At 42.6% G+C, this 14691-nt stretch overlaps 1 protein-coding gene across 2 annotated transcripts in view; it reads left to right on the top strand.

Annotated features, from left to right (window-relative positions):
• The window catches only part of wdr18 (WD repeat domain 18), a 35095-nt gene that overhangs the window by 907 nt on the left and 19497 nt on the right, over positions 1-14691 (top strand). For both annotated transcript variants that reach the window (XM_044362237.1, XM_044362238.1), the window contains exons 2-6: positions 1409-1519; positions 2944-3077; positions 5080-5221; positions 10419-10562; positions 14535-14599. In XM_044362237.1, the coding sequence (XP_044218172.1) occupies positions 1409-1519; positions 2944-3077; positions 5080-5221; positions 10419-10562; positions 14535-14599 (596 nt within the window). The remainder of the gene's footprint in view (positions 1-1408; positions 1520-2943; positions 3078-5079; positions 5222-10418; positions 10563-14534; positions 14600-14691) is intronic.

Raw genomic sequence — 14691 nt, 5'->3', positions numbered from 1 at the left:
TTTCACCCATAATGCAACAGGCCATGTGTGACATGCTTAGTCAGGCCATGGATGTTTTATAAGAGCTGGATACTAGGGATGCACGATAAAATGAAATATCAGCATCTGCGAATTCTGCCGATTATGAGAGGCCGATATGTCGCCATCTGCTCCGCCGCCTGACTGTGCTTCCCTTGATGGACTGTTTCACCCTGACGGTCCCGGTGTTTCCTCCGCAGGCTGCACTTCACTCAGCTGCTTCTTCCCACTTTAACCTGAAACAAACCAGGGCTCGCTGTTCCACATAGAGAGCCGGGGCTAACGTTAGCTAGGAGGCTAGCTGGCTGTGTTTCCCTCCGGTCATGCTGCGGCTAACGCTCCGCTTGCCTCCCAGCTAACGTTAGCCTCGGCTCTCCATGTGGATCCAACCGGAGCACCGAGCCCCGGTTTGTTATTCAGGTTAAAGTGGGAAGCAGCAGCAGGTCTGACGGGCAGCTGAGTGAAGTGCAGCCTGCGGAGGAAACACCGGGACCATCAGGGTGAAACAGTCCATCAAGGTGACGCGATGTTCGGCTGCACAGATAAGAAATCCTTCGGCTGACAGGATGTACCACTCTGTTTGAAAAATAAAAAAACTTCATCTTTTTGGTTTATAACGGCGGTTGTCAACCAGCGTATCAGGTGCATTAGCGCCACCTTCTGGTCCGGAGTGTGGACCAGAGATTAAATCCTGCACATTAATCCTGTCTGTCTAATAAACTCAGTGAAAACTCTACTGCTGCTCCCACTTGGCAGGTTCATTAAAGTTTTAATGCTGAGCTCCTGAACTCCAGTCTTCCTCAGTTCTTCCTTCATATATTGTCTTTCCTGATCATACTTAGTACAATCTATGCTTGCATGTATAATAGTCTCCTCAGCCAGCTGGAAAATAATATGAGCATATATCGATATCGGCCACAATGAGTGGGAAATATCGGCATATCGGATATCAGCAAAAAATCCAATATCATGCATCCCTACTGGATACCTGACTGACTGGGAGGCTGAAGCACCGTGAAAAACACAACGTTAGAGATCTTTGATGTTATTATGAGAAGTGTAAGTGAAGAAAAAGACCTGCCGTAGTCTCACGCCGCTGCTAGCGAAAGCAACAGGATGTTGACTGCAGTTCACTTAACGGCCACCGGTGTCACTAGTGAGAAAGAGTTTCTGACTCTTACATATAGAAGCTTTAAGTGTCTAAAACAAATCTGACTAAAGTTTCACTGAATGTGTTTCGTTTTATTTTATTACGTCATCATTGATTCTCGTAGTTTCCTCTTTGTGTTCTTCTCACTTGTTTACACGTCGCTGACTGTTTTCATCAAGTGGAGAGAAAAAGTCAACAGGAAATGAATGAATTAAATGTGACTTCCTGTTTGGTGTCCAGGATCAGTTGCAGCAGAAGATCGTGTGTCCAGGTGTGGTCACCTGTCTGACCGCCTCACCTGACGGTCTCTTCCTGGCTGCAGGCGTCGCCGAGGCTGTTTACCTGTGGGAGGTGAGCTGCTGCTTCTTCTTCTGTGGTTCCGATGTTTTTTCTGAACGTCACATAACATATAAAACACATCAGAAACAGGTCACATGGTTTTCATCTTCTCTGATCATTTATAACCATATATTTTTGTTGTTTTATCTGATCAACAGTCTAAAACTCCAAAATATGATTATATATTCATTAATATCAAATTATTAATATTTAATATTCTGTGAATTAAAATGTAAAAAACAGCAGTGTCACTTTTGAGAAGCTGAACATTTTCTTCTGATTGATTGATTACAGCTGTGAACATGTTTGTTTTCTCTGTTCACAACAGGAAGTTGATCAAACTATTAAACATCAAATATCATAAATCAGCTTCATGTTGCTGTGAACAGACTTTACTTTGGTTAAAACGTCACAATATTAATGAAACTTTCCTGAAATACTCCGATTAGTGTTGAAATGTAGTAAAAACACTTCACACCTGATCAGCTGATCAGCTCAGACTGTATTTCAGCTGCAAAGAACAAACAGTAAAAACATCTGGAACAAAAGCAGCTTTCATTTCCTGTTCACACCTGCTATTAACATCCGTCTCTGCTGATCTGATCACAAGTTAACAACTCTAAAGTCCAGGTGTGAACCTGTGCACCCCAGACACATTGAGATCTGACCACTCAGACCACATTGGGAGGTGGTCTGGGCCACATTGGGAGGTGGTCTGGGCCACGTTGGGAGGTGGTCTGGGCCACATTGGGATGTGGTCTGGGTCATACTGAAGGACGTCTCCTCAGCTGTCGTCCTCTAGTTTCCTGCAGACTAGAACAAGAAGTGCATCACTGCCCCAACTACCTTCAACTTGTTTAATAGCAGGATAAATAAATTCATTATTATGTTTTTCTGTTTTTCATGTGAATTAAAAAAACGTCCCGTCTTCCCCCGACTGGTTTGACCTGTTTTTCTCATCAAATTGACATTTGTAATAGAAATTAAACCAAAACCAGAAAATAACTTGTTTTTCGCTTGTCTGTCTAATAAGAATATTTCATAAGTTAAATGTTTAATTCTGTTTGTGGAATCGTTTCCCGTCAAGCTGATAATTACAGTTTCTGCTGCGCTGCTCAACATCAGGAGGATTAAACAGCTGATCGACTGGATGTTTAGAAGAAGATAAAACATCATTAATATGAGATCCTGAATGATTTCATCTCCCGCTGGTTAAAAACAACCACGAGTTTGATCTTTGCAAACGGAAATCATGTAGGTGGTTATTTGCATATAGAGCAGGAAGGTCCAATCACAAGTAGTTATTTAAGACACATGATAATGCCAAATGTGAAGAGGACCATTCATTCATTCATTTATTCATTCATTCATTCATCTGTCTGTTCTCTGATTGGTCAGGTGTATCTGATGTCTCTCTCTCTTCTCTGATTGGTCAGGTGTCCACAGGTAAGCTGCTGTCTGTCCTCAGTCGTCACTATCAGGACGTCACCTGTTTGAAGTTCACAGATGACAGCAGCCATTTTGTGTCTGGAGGAAAAGACAACCTGGCTCTGGTGTGGAGTCTGTGCAGGTAGGACACACCTGGTCCTGGTCTAGGTCCTGGTCCTGGTCTAGGCCCTGGTCCTGGTCCTGGTCTAGGTCCTGGTCCTGGTCCTGGTCCAGTCAGACTGGAATCTGTGTTCTTGTCTGTTCTTGTGTTCTTGTTCTCGTCATCAGTCACAGCACGACTGCTGTTCTCATTCAAAGTCCACATCCAGCCAAGTGTTCTTGCTCCGGCTGTTTTACCCAGAATGCTTTGGGAGCTGACCTGTGTGGACTTCAGACAGCCAAGTATCCCAGAATGCATTTCTGGGAGATTTTGAGGCTCACGCTCTTGTAATTGTGGACTAGGACTATTAATATGTCACTTTATGAAGTTTTAATGTGTTTTCAGGTGAGAAACATTTAGATTCCCAGTATCAGTCGCTTTATACAAATAACCAGTTTGGAAATCTGCTCCGATGTTTTGGGAGCCGCTGGCGGGGTGATCAGCTGCTAGCAGCCCGCCAGACGATCAGCTGGTCAACATGATCTGATGAACTGGTCTGTGCAGCTGTTTGGTGATTCACTGCTGGCTCTGAAGTTGTGTTGATGTTTAATCACCAGAGGGATCTGAGCTGAACTGAGCTGCTGGATTCAGCAACGACGCTGCTGTGTGCAGGAGGATCTGTTCATTCTGACTGTATTTCTGAGCAGCAACTGATTGTAAAACATATTTTAGTTGATCAGTTAAAGAGACTTTTACACTCTGGATGTTTGACACTGAGAGTCCAGCAGGTGGAGCTCTAACACTGACAGTTCACAGGTAAACAGCTGAGCAGCTTGTTTACAACAGTTGCTGCATGAAGAGTGAAGAGTTTTCACGTCCACAGTGGAAACAGAAGCTCACAGTTAAAGGTGCATTCAGGATCTTTCTGTCTGATCTCTTCAGGTTTTCTGTTGATCAGCTGATTATTTTTCAAATCATGACTATAAAGAAGAAAATCTTCAGATCAGAACCAGTTTTATTGTTAACATGTAAAACAAACAGCAGCAGTAGTGTGGCACCAGAACCAGAACCAGAGGCTGAACCCAGACCAGCTGCTCCTCTGAGCTGCTGCTGTTGTGTCGAGGAGGAGGAAGCTGATTGGCTGAATCCTGCCTTGTTCTGACAATCAGGAAAAAGTCACTGACAGTGACAGTGATCACCTGATCATCTGTAGATCTGACCTTTGACCCCCTGAAGGTAACTGAAACCGTCTGAACCCTCAAACAGTTCTCTCCATCAGAGGCTGGTCCTCACAAAGACAGACATCCAGCGTCACACTCAGCTTTCTGATGTTATGATGTCAGCGTGCAACAAAGGATGATGGGAAACCTGAGCTGAATGTTAAACATGTTTTCTGAGTTTTTCTTTCAGATGGATGTTTGTGAAACCTGCAGTCAGAAATAAAACATGTTTCTGCTGCTGGAAGCTGTTTCATCTTCATCTGACCTCTTCCTCACATCTGAGCTGATCTACTGTCAGTAAAACATCTGTCAGTAAAACATCTGTCACTAAAACATCTGTCAGTAAAACATCTGTCACTAAAACATCTGTCAGTAAAACATCTACTGTCAGTAAAACATCTGTCACTAAAACATCTGTCACTAAAACATCTGTCACTAAAACATCTGTCAGTAAAACATCTGTCACTAAAACATCTGTCACTAAAACATCTGTCACTAAAACATCTGTCAGTAAAACATCTACTGTCACTAAAACATCTGTCACTAAAACATCTGTCACTAAAACATCTGTCACTAAAACATCTGTCACTAAAACATCTACTGTCACTAAAACATCTGTCACTAAAACATCTGTCACTAGCGCGTCTCTCCTGATTGGCTGCTGACAGCTGAAGAGTCGATCACACTGGATGGTTGATACACGTCAGTTCAAACAGGAGTTTAGTCGACTTCACTGTATTTGAACCTGAGCAGAAACACAGTCACTCTGATGGGAACCAGTCTGAGGACATTTTGACTGACTCATTGTTTTGTGTGTGTTTCAGTGTGATCCAGCTGGATTTAAACCACACCCCTGAGCCACGTCACATCCTGTCCCGTCATTCTCTACCAATCACAGACCTGCACTGTGGCCTGATGGGAGCTCAGGCCAGAGTCGCCACCGCCTCCTTAGACCAAACTGTCAAGGTAAGACTGAGTATATAATGTCTGTTCTGTGTGGTTACTGGTATATAACGTCTGTTCTGTGTGGTTACTGGTATATAACACCTGTTCTGTGTGGTTACTGGTATATAACACCTGTTCTGTGTGGTTACTGGTGTATAATGTCTGTTCTGTGTGGTTACTGGTATATAACGTCTGTTCTGTGTGGTTACTGGTATATAACGTCTGTTCTGTGTGGTTACTGGTATATAACGTCTGTTCTGTGTGGTTACTGGTATATAACGTCTGTTCTGTGTGGTTACTGGTATATAACGTCTGTTCTGTGTGCTTACTGGTATATAACACCTGTTCTGTGTGGTTACTGGTAGTTTTTAACACACAGCAGCTGAAAGTTCCTTCAGATGAAAAGTGACCTTACACTGACTCTTTCTATCTATTTCATCAGCGTTTCCTGTTTACAAACAAACATGTGTGTTTGGTGGAGATAACACTGAAATATTCTGCTGATAATCTGAGGAGAGAAAACTTTTATCTGATTGTCAACAACCAAATATTCATTGTAAAGCTGTCAGTGTTTCACGAGTTCACTGTCTCGCAGATGACTTTATTGATCCCAGAGAGGAAAAACAATCAAACTCACAGCAGCAGCATCATAAACGGTCCAAAGAGTTATAAAGTTGATATTTAATGGATTCATCCAGCACTATTAAACATCTGGAAGCTGCTGATGTCCCACGTGACGTGAACGCAGCGTTAATTACAGTTTGAGTTTATGTGTTGTTGTATTTTAGTTTTAGAAACGGTCACAGTGATTTTGTGCAGAGTGACGCCTCGTTGTTGGAGAGCAGCTCGTTTCTGCTGTCAGAGTTTCAGATACAAAAGTCTTCCGAGACACTAACGAGCCGCTCGTTTCTTTCAATGTGACGTTTTCTTAATGAGGTCTGGTTTGTTGTTTCTTTATGTCGGCTGATCGTCAGCTGTTTCCTGTCTTAACGACCAGCCGAGTGTCAGAGAATCAAACTGAACTGAGGATAAAAGAGAAATGGAAACAGATCAGAGACATGAAACATGACGTCTTTGTGTTATTGCAGCGTTAGTGAACAGGAAGTGAATTAAGCCCAGTGCTGATAATTCCTCCCAGAGGCTCTGAGTGTAATTGGTGGACGCTCGTGTCTCTTCAGTCTTTGATTGGTGCGTCGCCTCGCTGGGACGGACGCCGACCGGCCAAACGAACGCTCAGAACGCTTTTTTTGTAAAACTCATAATATCACTTTGTTCTATAAATAGAATCATTCATGTTGTTGAGTTTGGATTCAGGTCACGGCGGCTTCAGCGCGCTGTTTACAGACCCACAATGCTTTGCAGAAAAGGAACAGCTGGAAGACTTAACGTCTGAAGCTTCATATTAGCTTCAGATAAACTTTTAAATACAGTTTTGTACAGAAGGACGACTGTGTTTGTCCTCCATCACTTCCATTGTAAGGTCATTATGAAGGATCTTCTAATGGTCAGTATGAACAGGAGGAATGATTACAGCAAGAAAAACATGTTTGTTGGTTTAAGACACTTCAAAATGTGAACTTGTCCTTTAAATCAGCTTCATGTTGAACTTGTTATTGTTACTGTTATTAGTTTATCTGTATATGTATATGTAGAATGATTTAGTCGGATAGTTAAAGGAAGCTGATTAAATCCTTCAGTTGGAGTTTTTGTGTGGAACGTCGTCGTCCGGTTTGAAATGAAGCAGACTGAACTTCCTGCTGGGACTCGTTAGTGACGATCCACATTAACGAGCGTTGAACGTGACTCTTGATATCTCGTGTTACCGAGCGTTAGAACCGTCATGGCCGACCTCGTGTCCGCTCGGGTGTGATGGATGAGGTCGTTACGGAGCTGCTGGGTGGCGGCGGAGATACTCTGACGGTCGTCATGGCGATCAGAAAGGTGCGGGCAGGTGAGGGTGTCGGCCACTGACGTCTCCTCGAAGATAAAGAATGATTCATGGTTTTTACAGCTCAGACTTTCACCTCTTTGACTTTATTCACTTCTCACTTCGCCTGAACGATGTTTCTGGAAGCTGCAGAGTTTTGATCCGCTGGAGACGATGAAGCTGCTGATCTCAGAGCAGATTCAGACTCCTCTGATTCACAGCAGCACGTCACCAGGAATGTGACAGCAAAGCTTTTCACTTCCCTGATGGAGAACGTGATGTTATCAACGATGTAAAGTTATTGAGACGTCAATGAGAATATGACTGTGATGTTATAGATAACGCAGCGTCATCGAGAGCACAACGTTACTGCCAACGTGTCGTTATCGAGAACAGGGAGTTATGGAGACCATAAAGCTGACGAGAACAACAACAACGACAGATTGACACACAAAGAAATGAAATTTAAACTCCACTGAAACTTTAAATGTCCACTAAAAGTGTTTTTGCCACTGACAGGCTGAGATTGTTATTAGAAGTGTCTGGCAACATGATGGAGGAATAAATGTAAATGAATGATGTTTGTTATCGTGTCTCACCAAGTCTCGCTCAAGGAGAAGTGTCCTTGAGAATATTATTATTATTATTATTATTATTATCAGCTAAATATTCAACCATGACTTCTAGCTGTGCTTTCTGTACTCGGACACAACAACCTCCTCTGTCCGACTCTGTCATGGCTCCATATTCAACTGATTTCAACAACAACTCAACTCTGCTGGGATTTCAGAGACTTCTCCTTGATTTCTCCGTGTGGTTCTTTCCAGAATGTTGTCAGACACTTATAATAATAATCTGAGCCTGTCAGTGGTCAAACCACCGTTAGTGGATGGACGTTGACATTGCAGCCTGTTTCACGGCTTCTGGCTGCAGCGCTCTCACTCAAAAACTGTCCCCGTTAGTCACTTAGACACAAAACGATGGGAAATGATGGTTTCCCTTTAACTGCCTGAACTTCCTGAATCCCTCGTTTCAGCCTGATGAACGCTACCTGTTCATGAGGAGGTGAATGTTCCTGAGATGTGATCATTAGCATAATCCACGCCCCTAAAATGTCCATATAAGGCAGCCAGGAACATCTGGCTTCTGTTTATTACCGACACGAACATCTGGCTGCTGTTTATTACCGACACGAACATCTGGCTGCTATTTATTACCGACACGAACATCTGGCTGCTGTTTACTACCGACACGAACATCTGGCTGCTGTTTACTACCGACACGAACATCTGGCTGCTGTTTACTACCGACACGAACATCTGGCTGCTGTTTACTACCGACACGAACATCTGGCTCCTGTTTACTACCGACACGAACATCTGGCTGCTGTTTACTACCGACACGAACATCTGGCTGCTGTTTACTACCGACACGAACATCTGGCTGCTGTTTACTACTGACACGAACATCTGGCTGCTGTTTACTACCGACACGAACATCTGGCTGCTGTTTATTACCGACACGAACATCTGGCTGCTGTTTACTACCGACACGAACATCTGGCTTCTGTTTATTACCGACACGAACATCTGGCTGCTGTTTATTACCGACACGAACATCTGGCTGCTATTTATTACCGACACGAACATCTGGCTGCTGTTTACTACCGACACGAACATCTGGCTGCTGTTTACTACCGACACGAACATCTGGCTGCTGTTTACTACCGACACGAACATCTGGCTGCTGTTTACTACCGACACGAACATCTGGCTGCTGTTTATTACCGACACGAACATCTGGCTGCTGTTTACTACCGACACGAACATCTGGCTGCTGTTTACTACCGACACGAACATCTGGCTGCTGTTTACTACCGACACGAACATCTGGCTGCTGTTTACTACCGACACGAACATCTGGCTGCTGTTTATTACCGACACAAACATCTGGCTGCTGTTTACTACCGACACGAACATCTGGCTGCCGTTTTTATTACCGACACGAACATCTGGCATCTAAAGGTTGCTGCGCCAAAATATGTCCATAAACATCATAAAATCTAAAAACCTTTTATATAAATTGGCAGCCATGATGATGAAAAGATGGTAAACAGAATATAAATTTTGCATTGTTTATTTTAGTTATATATTTAATTTTAGTTATTTTGGCACCGTATATATAAACTCCATATTAATTAAGATTTGGGGATTATAACTGTAAATCCAGAGACGATCTGTTCATTCGACACGTTCGACAGCTCTCAACTCGAAACGTTTGTTTGTACGTCAGAGAAAATTCTAAGTACGAGAAAAATGATGAACATCGTAAATGTTAAATAACTGGTATGTGCTTTAAAGAAGGAATCTGTCAGTACGACTGCTTCCTGCATGTCGTGGCTTTTGTTTGACAGAACAAACCTTCATTTTCATCTTTGCTTTTTTTTTTCTTTTTTGGACCAGTTGATATATATTATATAAACTTATATTAATATTATATAAATTATAATTATATATGTAATATATAGAGTGTATATGAAGGGGCACATGTAGTACAGATATGAGTTAGTGTAATATATAGACTGTAGTGTATATTAGTGTGTGTATATACTGTATATAAATGTTTAGTTTGTTCAGCAGGATCAGTTTTAACCAATCAGATGGTGTAAATGTGATGTCATTGATCACCGCTGATCACTGATTAATATCTTCCAGGGAGCGTCTCCTCTCACCGTCCTCGGATCCTTTTTTAATTTTGGTAAAATCCCCTCTGACATAAATCACAGGAGGCGGAGTCTCGGTAATGACACGTCAGCTCGCTGTGACATCACATAACGGATGGTCGGGACGGTGTTGAACGCGAGCCGAGGCGTCGCAGCTGCTCGCACTTCAAATTAGCAGATTTTTAAGTGGAGTCTGGAACAGAAACACAGTCTGTGTTCTGCAGAGCCAGCTGTATTCACTGAGCTGAAGGGGGGGGGCAGGGGTCAAAGGTCAGCTGGCAGCAAAAACACATCACATCCAGTCATCAGGACTGTACCTCCCTCTCTCTCTTTGAATAAACTTTATTTACATGCAGACAACAGTGGCTGTAAGAGCTCCCTGACACAACATATAAAAACACAATGTAACACACAGATAAACATGTTCCATGTTCTATACATGTTCTATGATATATGATATGTTCTGTGTTATATGTTCTTTGATATATGTTTCATGTTATATGTTCTGGAGGAGGACAGTTAAATTTGGCAGCCATGTTTTCATCTGACTCTGCTGTCTCTGTGTCCAGCTGTGGGAGCTGTCCTCAGGTGAGATGCTCCTGTCTGTCCTCTTTGATGTGGAGATCATGTCCGTGACCTTTGACCCCTGCGAGTACTTCCTGTTCTGTGGCGGCAGTGACGGCAACATTTTCCAGGTGTCTCTGTGCAGCCAGGTGAGTCTTTACAGCATTTATCACAACACCCTCACATCCTACTGCCCCACTGTCCTACCATCCTTCATCACTATATCCTACTGTCCTACCATCCTACATCACTATATCCTACAGTCCTACCATCCTACATCACTATATCCTACAGTCCTACCATCCTACATCACTATATATCCTACTGTCCTACCATCCTACATCACTATATATCCTACTGTCCTACCATCCTACATCACTATATATCCTACTGTCCTACCATCCTACATCACTATATCCTACAGTCCTACCATCCTACATCACTATATCCTACAGTCCTACCATCCTACATCACTATATCCTACAGTCCTACCATCCTACATCACTATATCCTACAGTCCTACCATCCTACATCACCATATATCCTACTGTCCTACCATCCTACATCACTATATCCTACAGTCCTACCATCCTACATCACTATATCCTACAGTCCTACCATCCTACATCACTATATATCCTACTGTCCTACCATCCTACATCACTATATATCCTACTGTCCTACCATCCTACATCACTATATCCTACAGTCCTACCATCCTACATCACTATATCCTACAGTCCTACCATCCTACATCACTATATATCCTACTGTCCTACCATCCTACATCACTATATATCCTACTGTCCTACCATCCTACATCACTATATATCCTACTGTCCTACCATCCTACATCACTATATCCTACAGTCCTACCATCCTACATCACTATATATCCTACTGTCCTACCATCCTACATCACTATATCCTACCATCCTACATCACTATATCCTACAGTCCTACCATCCTACATCACTATATCCTACAGTCCTACCATCCTACATCACTATATCCTACTGTCCTGCCATCCTACATCACTATATCCTACTGTCCTACCATCCTACATCACTATATCCTACTGTCCTACCATCCTACTGTCCTACCATCCTACATCACTATATCCTACTGTCCTACCATCCTTCATCACTATATCCTACTGTCCTACCATCCTACATCACTATATCCTACAGTCCTACCATCCTTCATCACTATATCCTACTGTCCTACCATCCTTCATCACTATATCCTACTGTCCTACCATCCTTCATCACTATATCCTACTGTCCTACCATCCTACATCACTATATCCTACTGTCCTACCATCCTACATCACTATATCCTACTGTCCTACATCACTATATCCTACAGTCTTACCATCCTTCATCACTATATCCTACTGTCCTACCATCCTACATCACTATATCCTACTGTCCTACCATCCTTCATCACTATATCCTACTGTCCTACCATCCTACTGTCCTACCATCCTACATCACTATATCCTACTGTCCTACCATCCTACATCACTATGTCCTACTGTCCTACCATCCTACTGTCCTACCATCCTACATCACTATATCCTACTGTCCTACCATCCTACTGTCCTACCATCCTACATCACTATATCCTACTGTCCTACCATCCTACATCACTATATCCTACTGTCCTACCATCCTACATCACTATATCCTACTGTCCTACCATCCTACATCACTATATCCTACTGTCCTACATCACTATGTCCTACTGTCCTACATCACTATATCCTCCTGTCTCAAACACCCTTCATCCTACCTTCTATCTCCTATATATATATATAATGAAATCCTGTCTCCTACAGCCGGTGTCCTTTCTTCCCACCTTCATTCATCCTTCGTCCTACGTATTCATCCTCCGTCCTACGTATTCATCCTCCGTCCTACGTATTCATCCTCCGTCCTCTGTAGACTCTTCAGTCTGATCAGATTGACGTTATTCCAGCAGAATGAAGTCAGTTGTGTGTTAATATCTGTATCTCAACTGTTTGGAGTGTGATGAGTTCATTGATCAGAGACGATCCTGTCTGAGTCTGTTCTGTAAGTAAAACAGAAGATAGTAGTAAATGTCAAGAGGAAGCTGTCGGGTGTAATGATGTGGATGAGGAATGACGATGCGTTTGTGATGATCCGACTCTTTATTCATTCACCGTCTCTCCATCTTTTCTTCTTCCACCGACTCAACATGCTGTTGTTTCTTTTTCACAGCAGATTTGCATTTTAAAGCTCTGTGCTTCACCGAGTTAATCCTCTGAACAAACGAGTGAGCTCGTTTCCCATAAACACCCCCGTCCTCCCCCCGACCTCATGATACTGTCTTCAGTCTCTGAGGATGTTTAAAGCTGCTCTGTACTCTGAACTGGAGCTCTTCATACAACAAATATTACTTAAACTGAGAAAACAAACCAATTTTGTCTTCAGTCTGTGATGACGTTTAAAGCTGCTCAGCTCACAGCTGACTGGTCTAACTGTCTGTCTGGTGCTGAGCAGGAAGTGTACAGCGGCTTTTTTTACAGCTTCTTCTCTGAAAACAGCTGCCTGCTGCGGCCAAAACGACGCTATGAGACGCTGAGAGTGAACCAAAACAGTAAAGTTACAGCTGGACAGATAAACAATGAGCTGAAACTCACTATAAAGCTGCAGAGTCACTGATAATTCTCTGAAGGTTCATCACTACGAGCCACAACCAACATACTACTAACATAGATCAGACTGAGGACTCTTATAGATGTGTATGTGACATAACTGATTTAAGGTCATATATTTAGATGATGATGTAGGGCAGTGGTAGGCAAATAGTGGCCCGTGGGCCAAATCTGGCCCTCCAGCAAAAATATTTGTTGTTTAAGTTTTGACTTACATAGTTTACATCAAAACTTTAACATTTATCTACTGTAGATAATAAATTAAACACAAGGCTAGTGTAAATCCCACCTAATATACCCTTGTTACATCTCAGCACACGTCACCCCGCTGTTCATCTCCCTCCACCGGCTCCCAGTTGCTGCCAGCATCGAATTCAAAACCCTGACACTCGCTTACGAAACAGCAACTAAAACAGCTCCCGCCTACCTGAACTCCTTCATTTAGGTCTACGCTCCCTCCCGCTCACTACGCTCTGCCAGCGAAAGGCACCAGACTCTTCTCCTCTGTGGTTTATCTTTAAGAAAAAAGCTGAACACCTCCACAGTCAAATCATTATTTCTTTCCAGTTTAAAGGCTCATTTTTGCTCCGGAGTGAAAGTTGAAGAAACCGGACAGTTAACGGTTTTAAACTATTCCTAATGGTCGGAACATGACAATGTGACTTGTTCACAAATCTGATGTAGAACATTCAAAACGTTTTCAACATCAAAATATGTATGAGGAAGATTAAGTAAAATCCCTTTTCAGTCTTTTTTCCTCAACAAAAAAATCTTTCTCAAAGTTAATTACATAACATGAGCATTTAAATTACAACTAAATCATACAAATGAAAGCAGCCACAGCACATCGCTACAGAAATCACCTGCCCAGGTGATGTGCTGCAGTAAGCGTTTTGTCTCATTTCTGTACATGTAATAAATGTAGTTTATTTGGTGTGATGGAGGCGAGGCTCCACAGCGGGTAGCAGCAGTTAGCCAGCCTCAGTTTAATCATATCCAATATTTTTCAAACATTCGTTATATTTCTATTGAGGACAATTATATCAAGATAATTATTGTTATTGTTTTATCACCCAGCAATAGTCTCGTCCTCGCTGAGAGATGTGGACGGAGAGGATGTGATGAGCAGCAGGACGGAGGACTGTGTCCTCTGTGATTGTTGGTCAGCAATCAGGAGACGCTGCCAAGATGTTTGTTGGTTTCAGACTCGTCCAATGCAACTTAATCTTAAATTGATGTAATTAAAGGAATCGATCAAAGCATTCAGAGACGGCACAGAGCCAGAAAACAGGAAGCAGGCTCTAAGTTACAGAAATAGAAGAAGAAGAAGAGAGCAGCGGCGTACCTGAGCTGGAAGCTAATGAGGCCAAACTGCTGTTTGTGTCACTCTGCTGCCATCAATGAAGATTAACTGTTTGAACTGTTTGTGTTTCATCTGCAGAGTCTCAGCCGGGACAAATCCTTCCAGTCTGACAACGATGGAAACCAAGTGTTCAAAGGACACAGGTGAGCTGAGGCCAGACCAGGTGTTTGTTTTAAATAAAGATCTGCTGAATGTTTAACTCAGGTGTCACTGCTCTGAAGTAACTTTGTAGATA

This window comes from Thunnus albacares, chromosome 9 (assembly GCF_914725855.1).
Source record: "Thunnus albacares chromosome 9, fThuAlb1.1, whole genome shotgun sequence".
Classification (NCBI taxonomy): domain Eukaryota; kingdom Metazoa; phylum Chordata; class Actinopteri; order Scombriformes; family Scombridae; genus Thunnus; species Thunnus albacares.
This window is presented reverse-complemented; position numbering and strand designations above follow the sequence as displayed.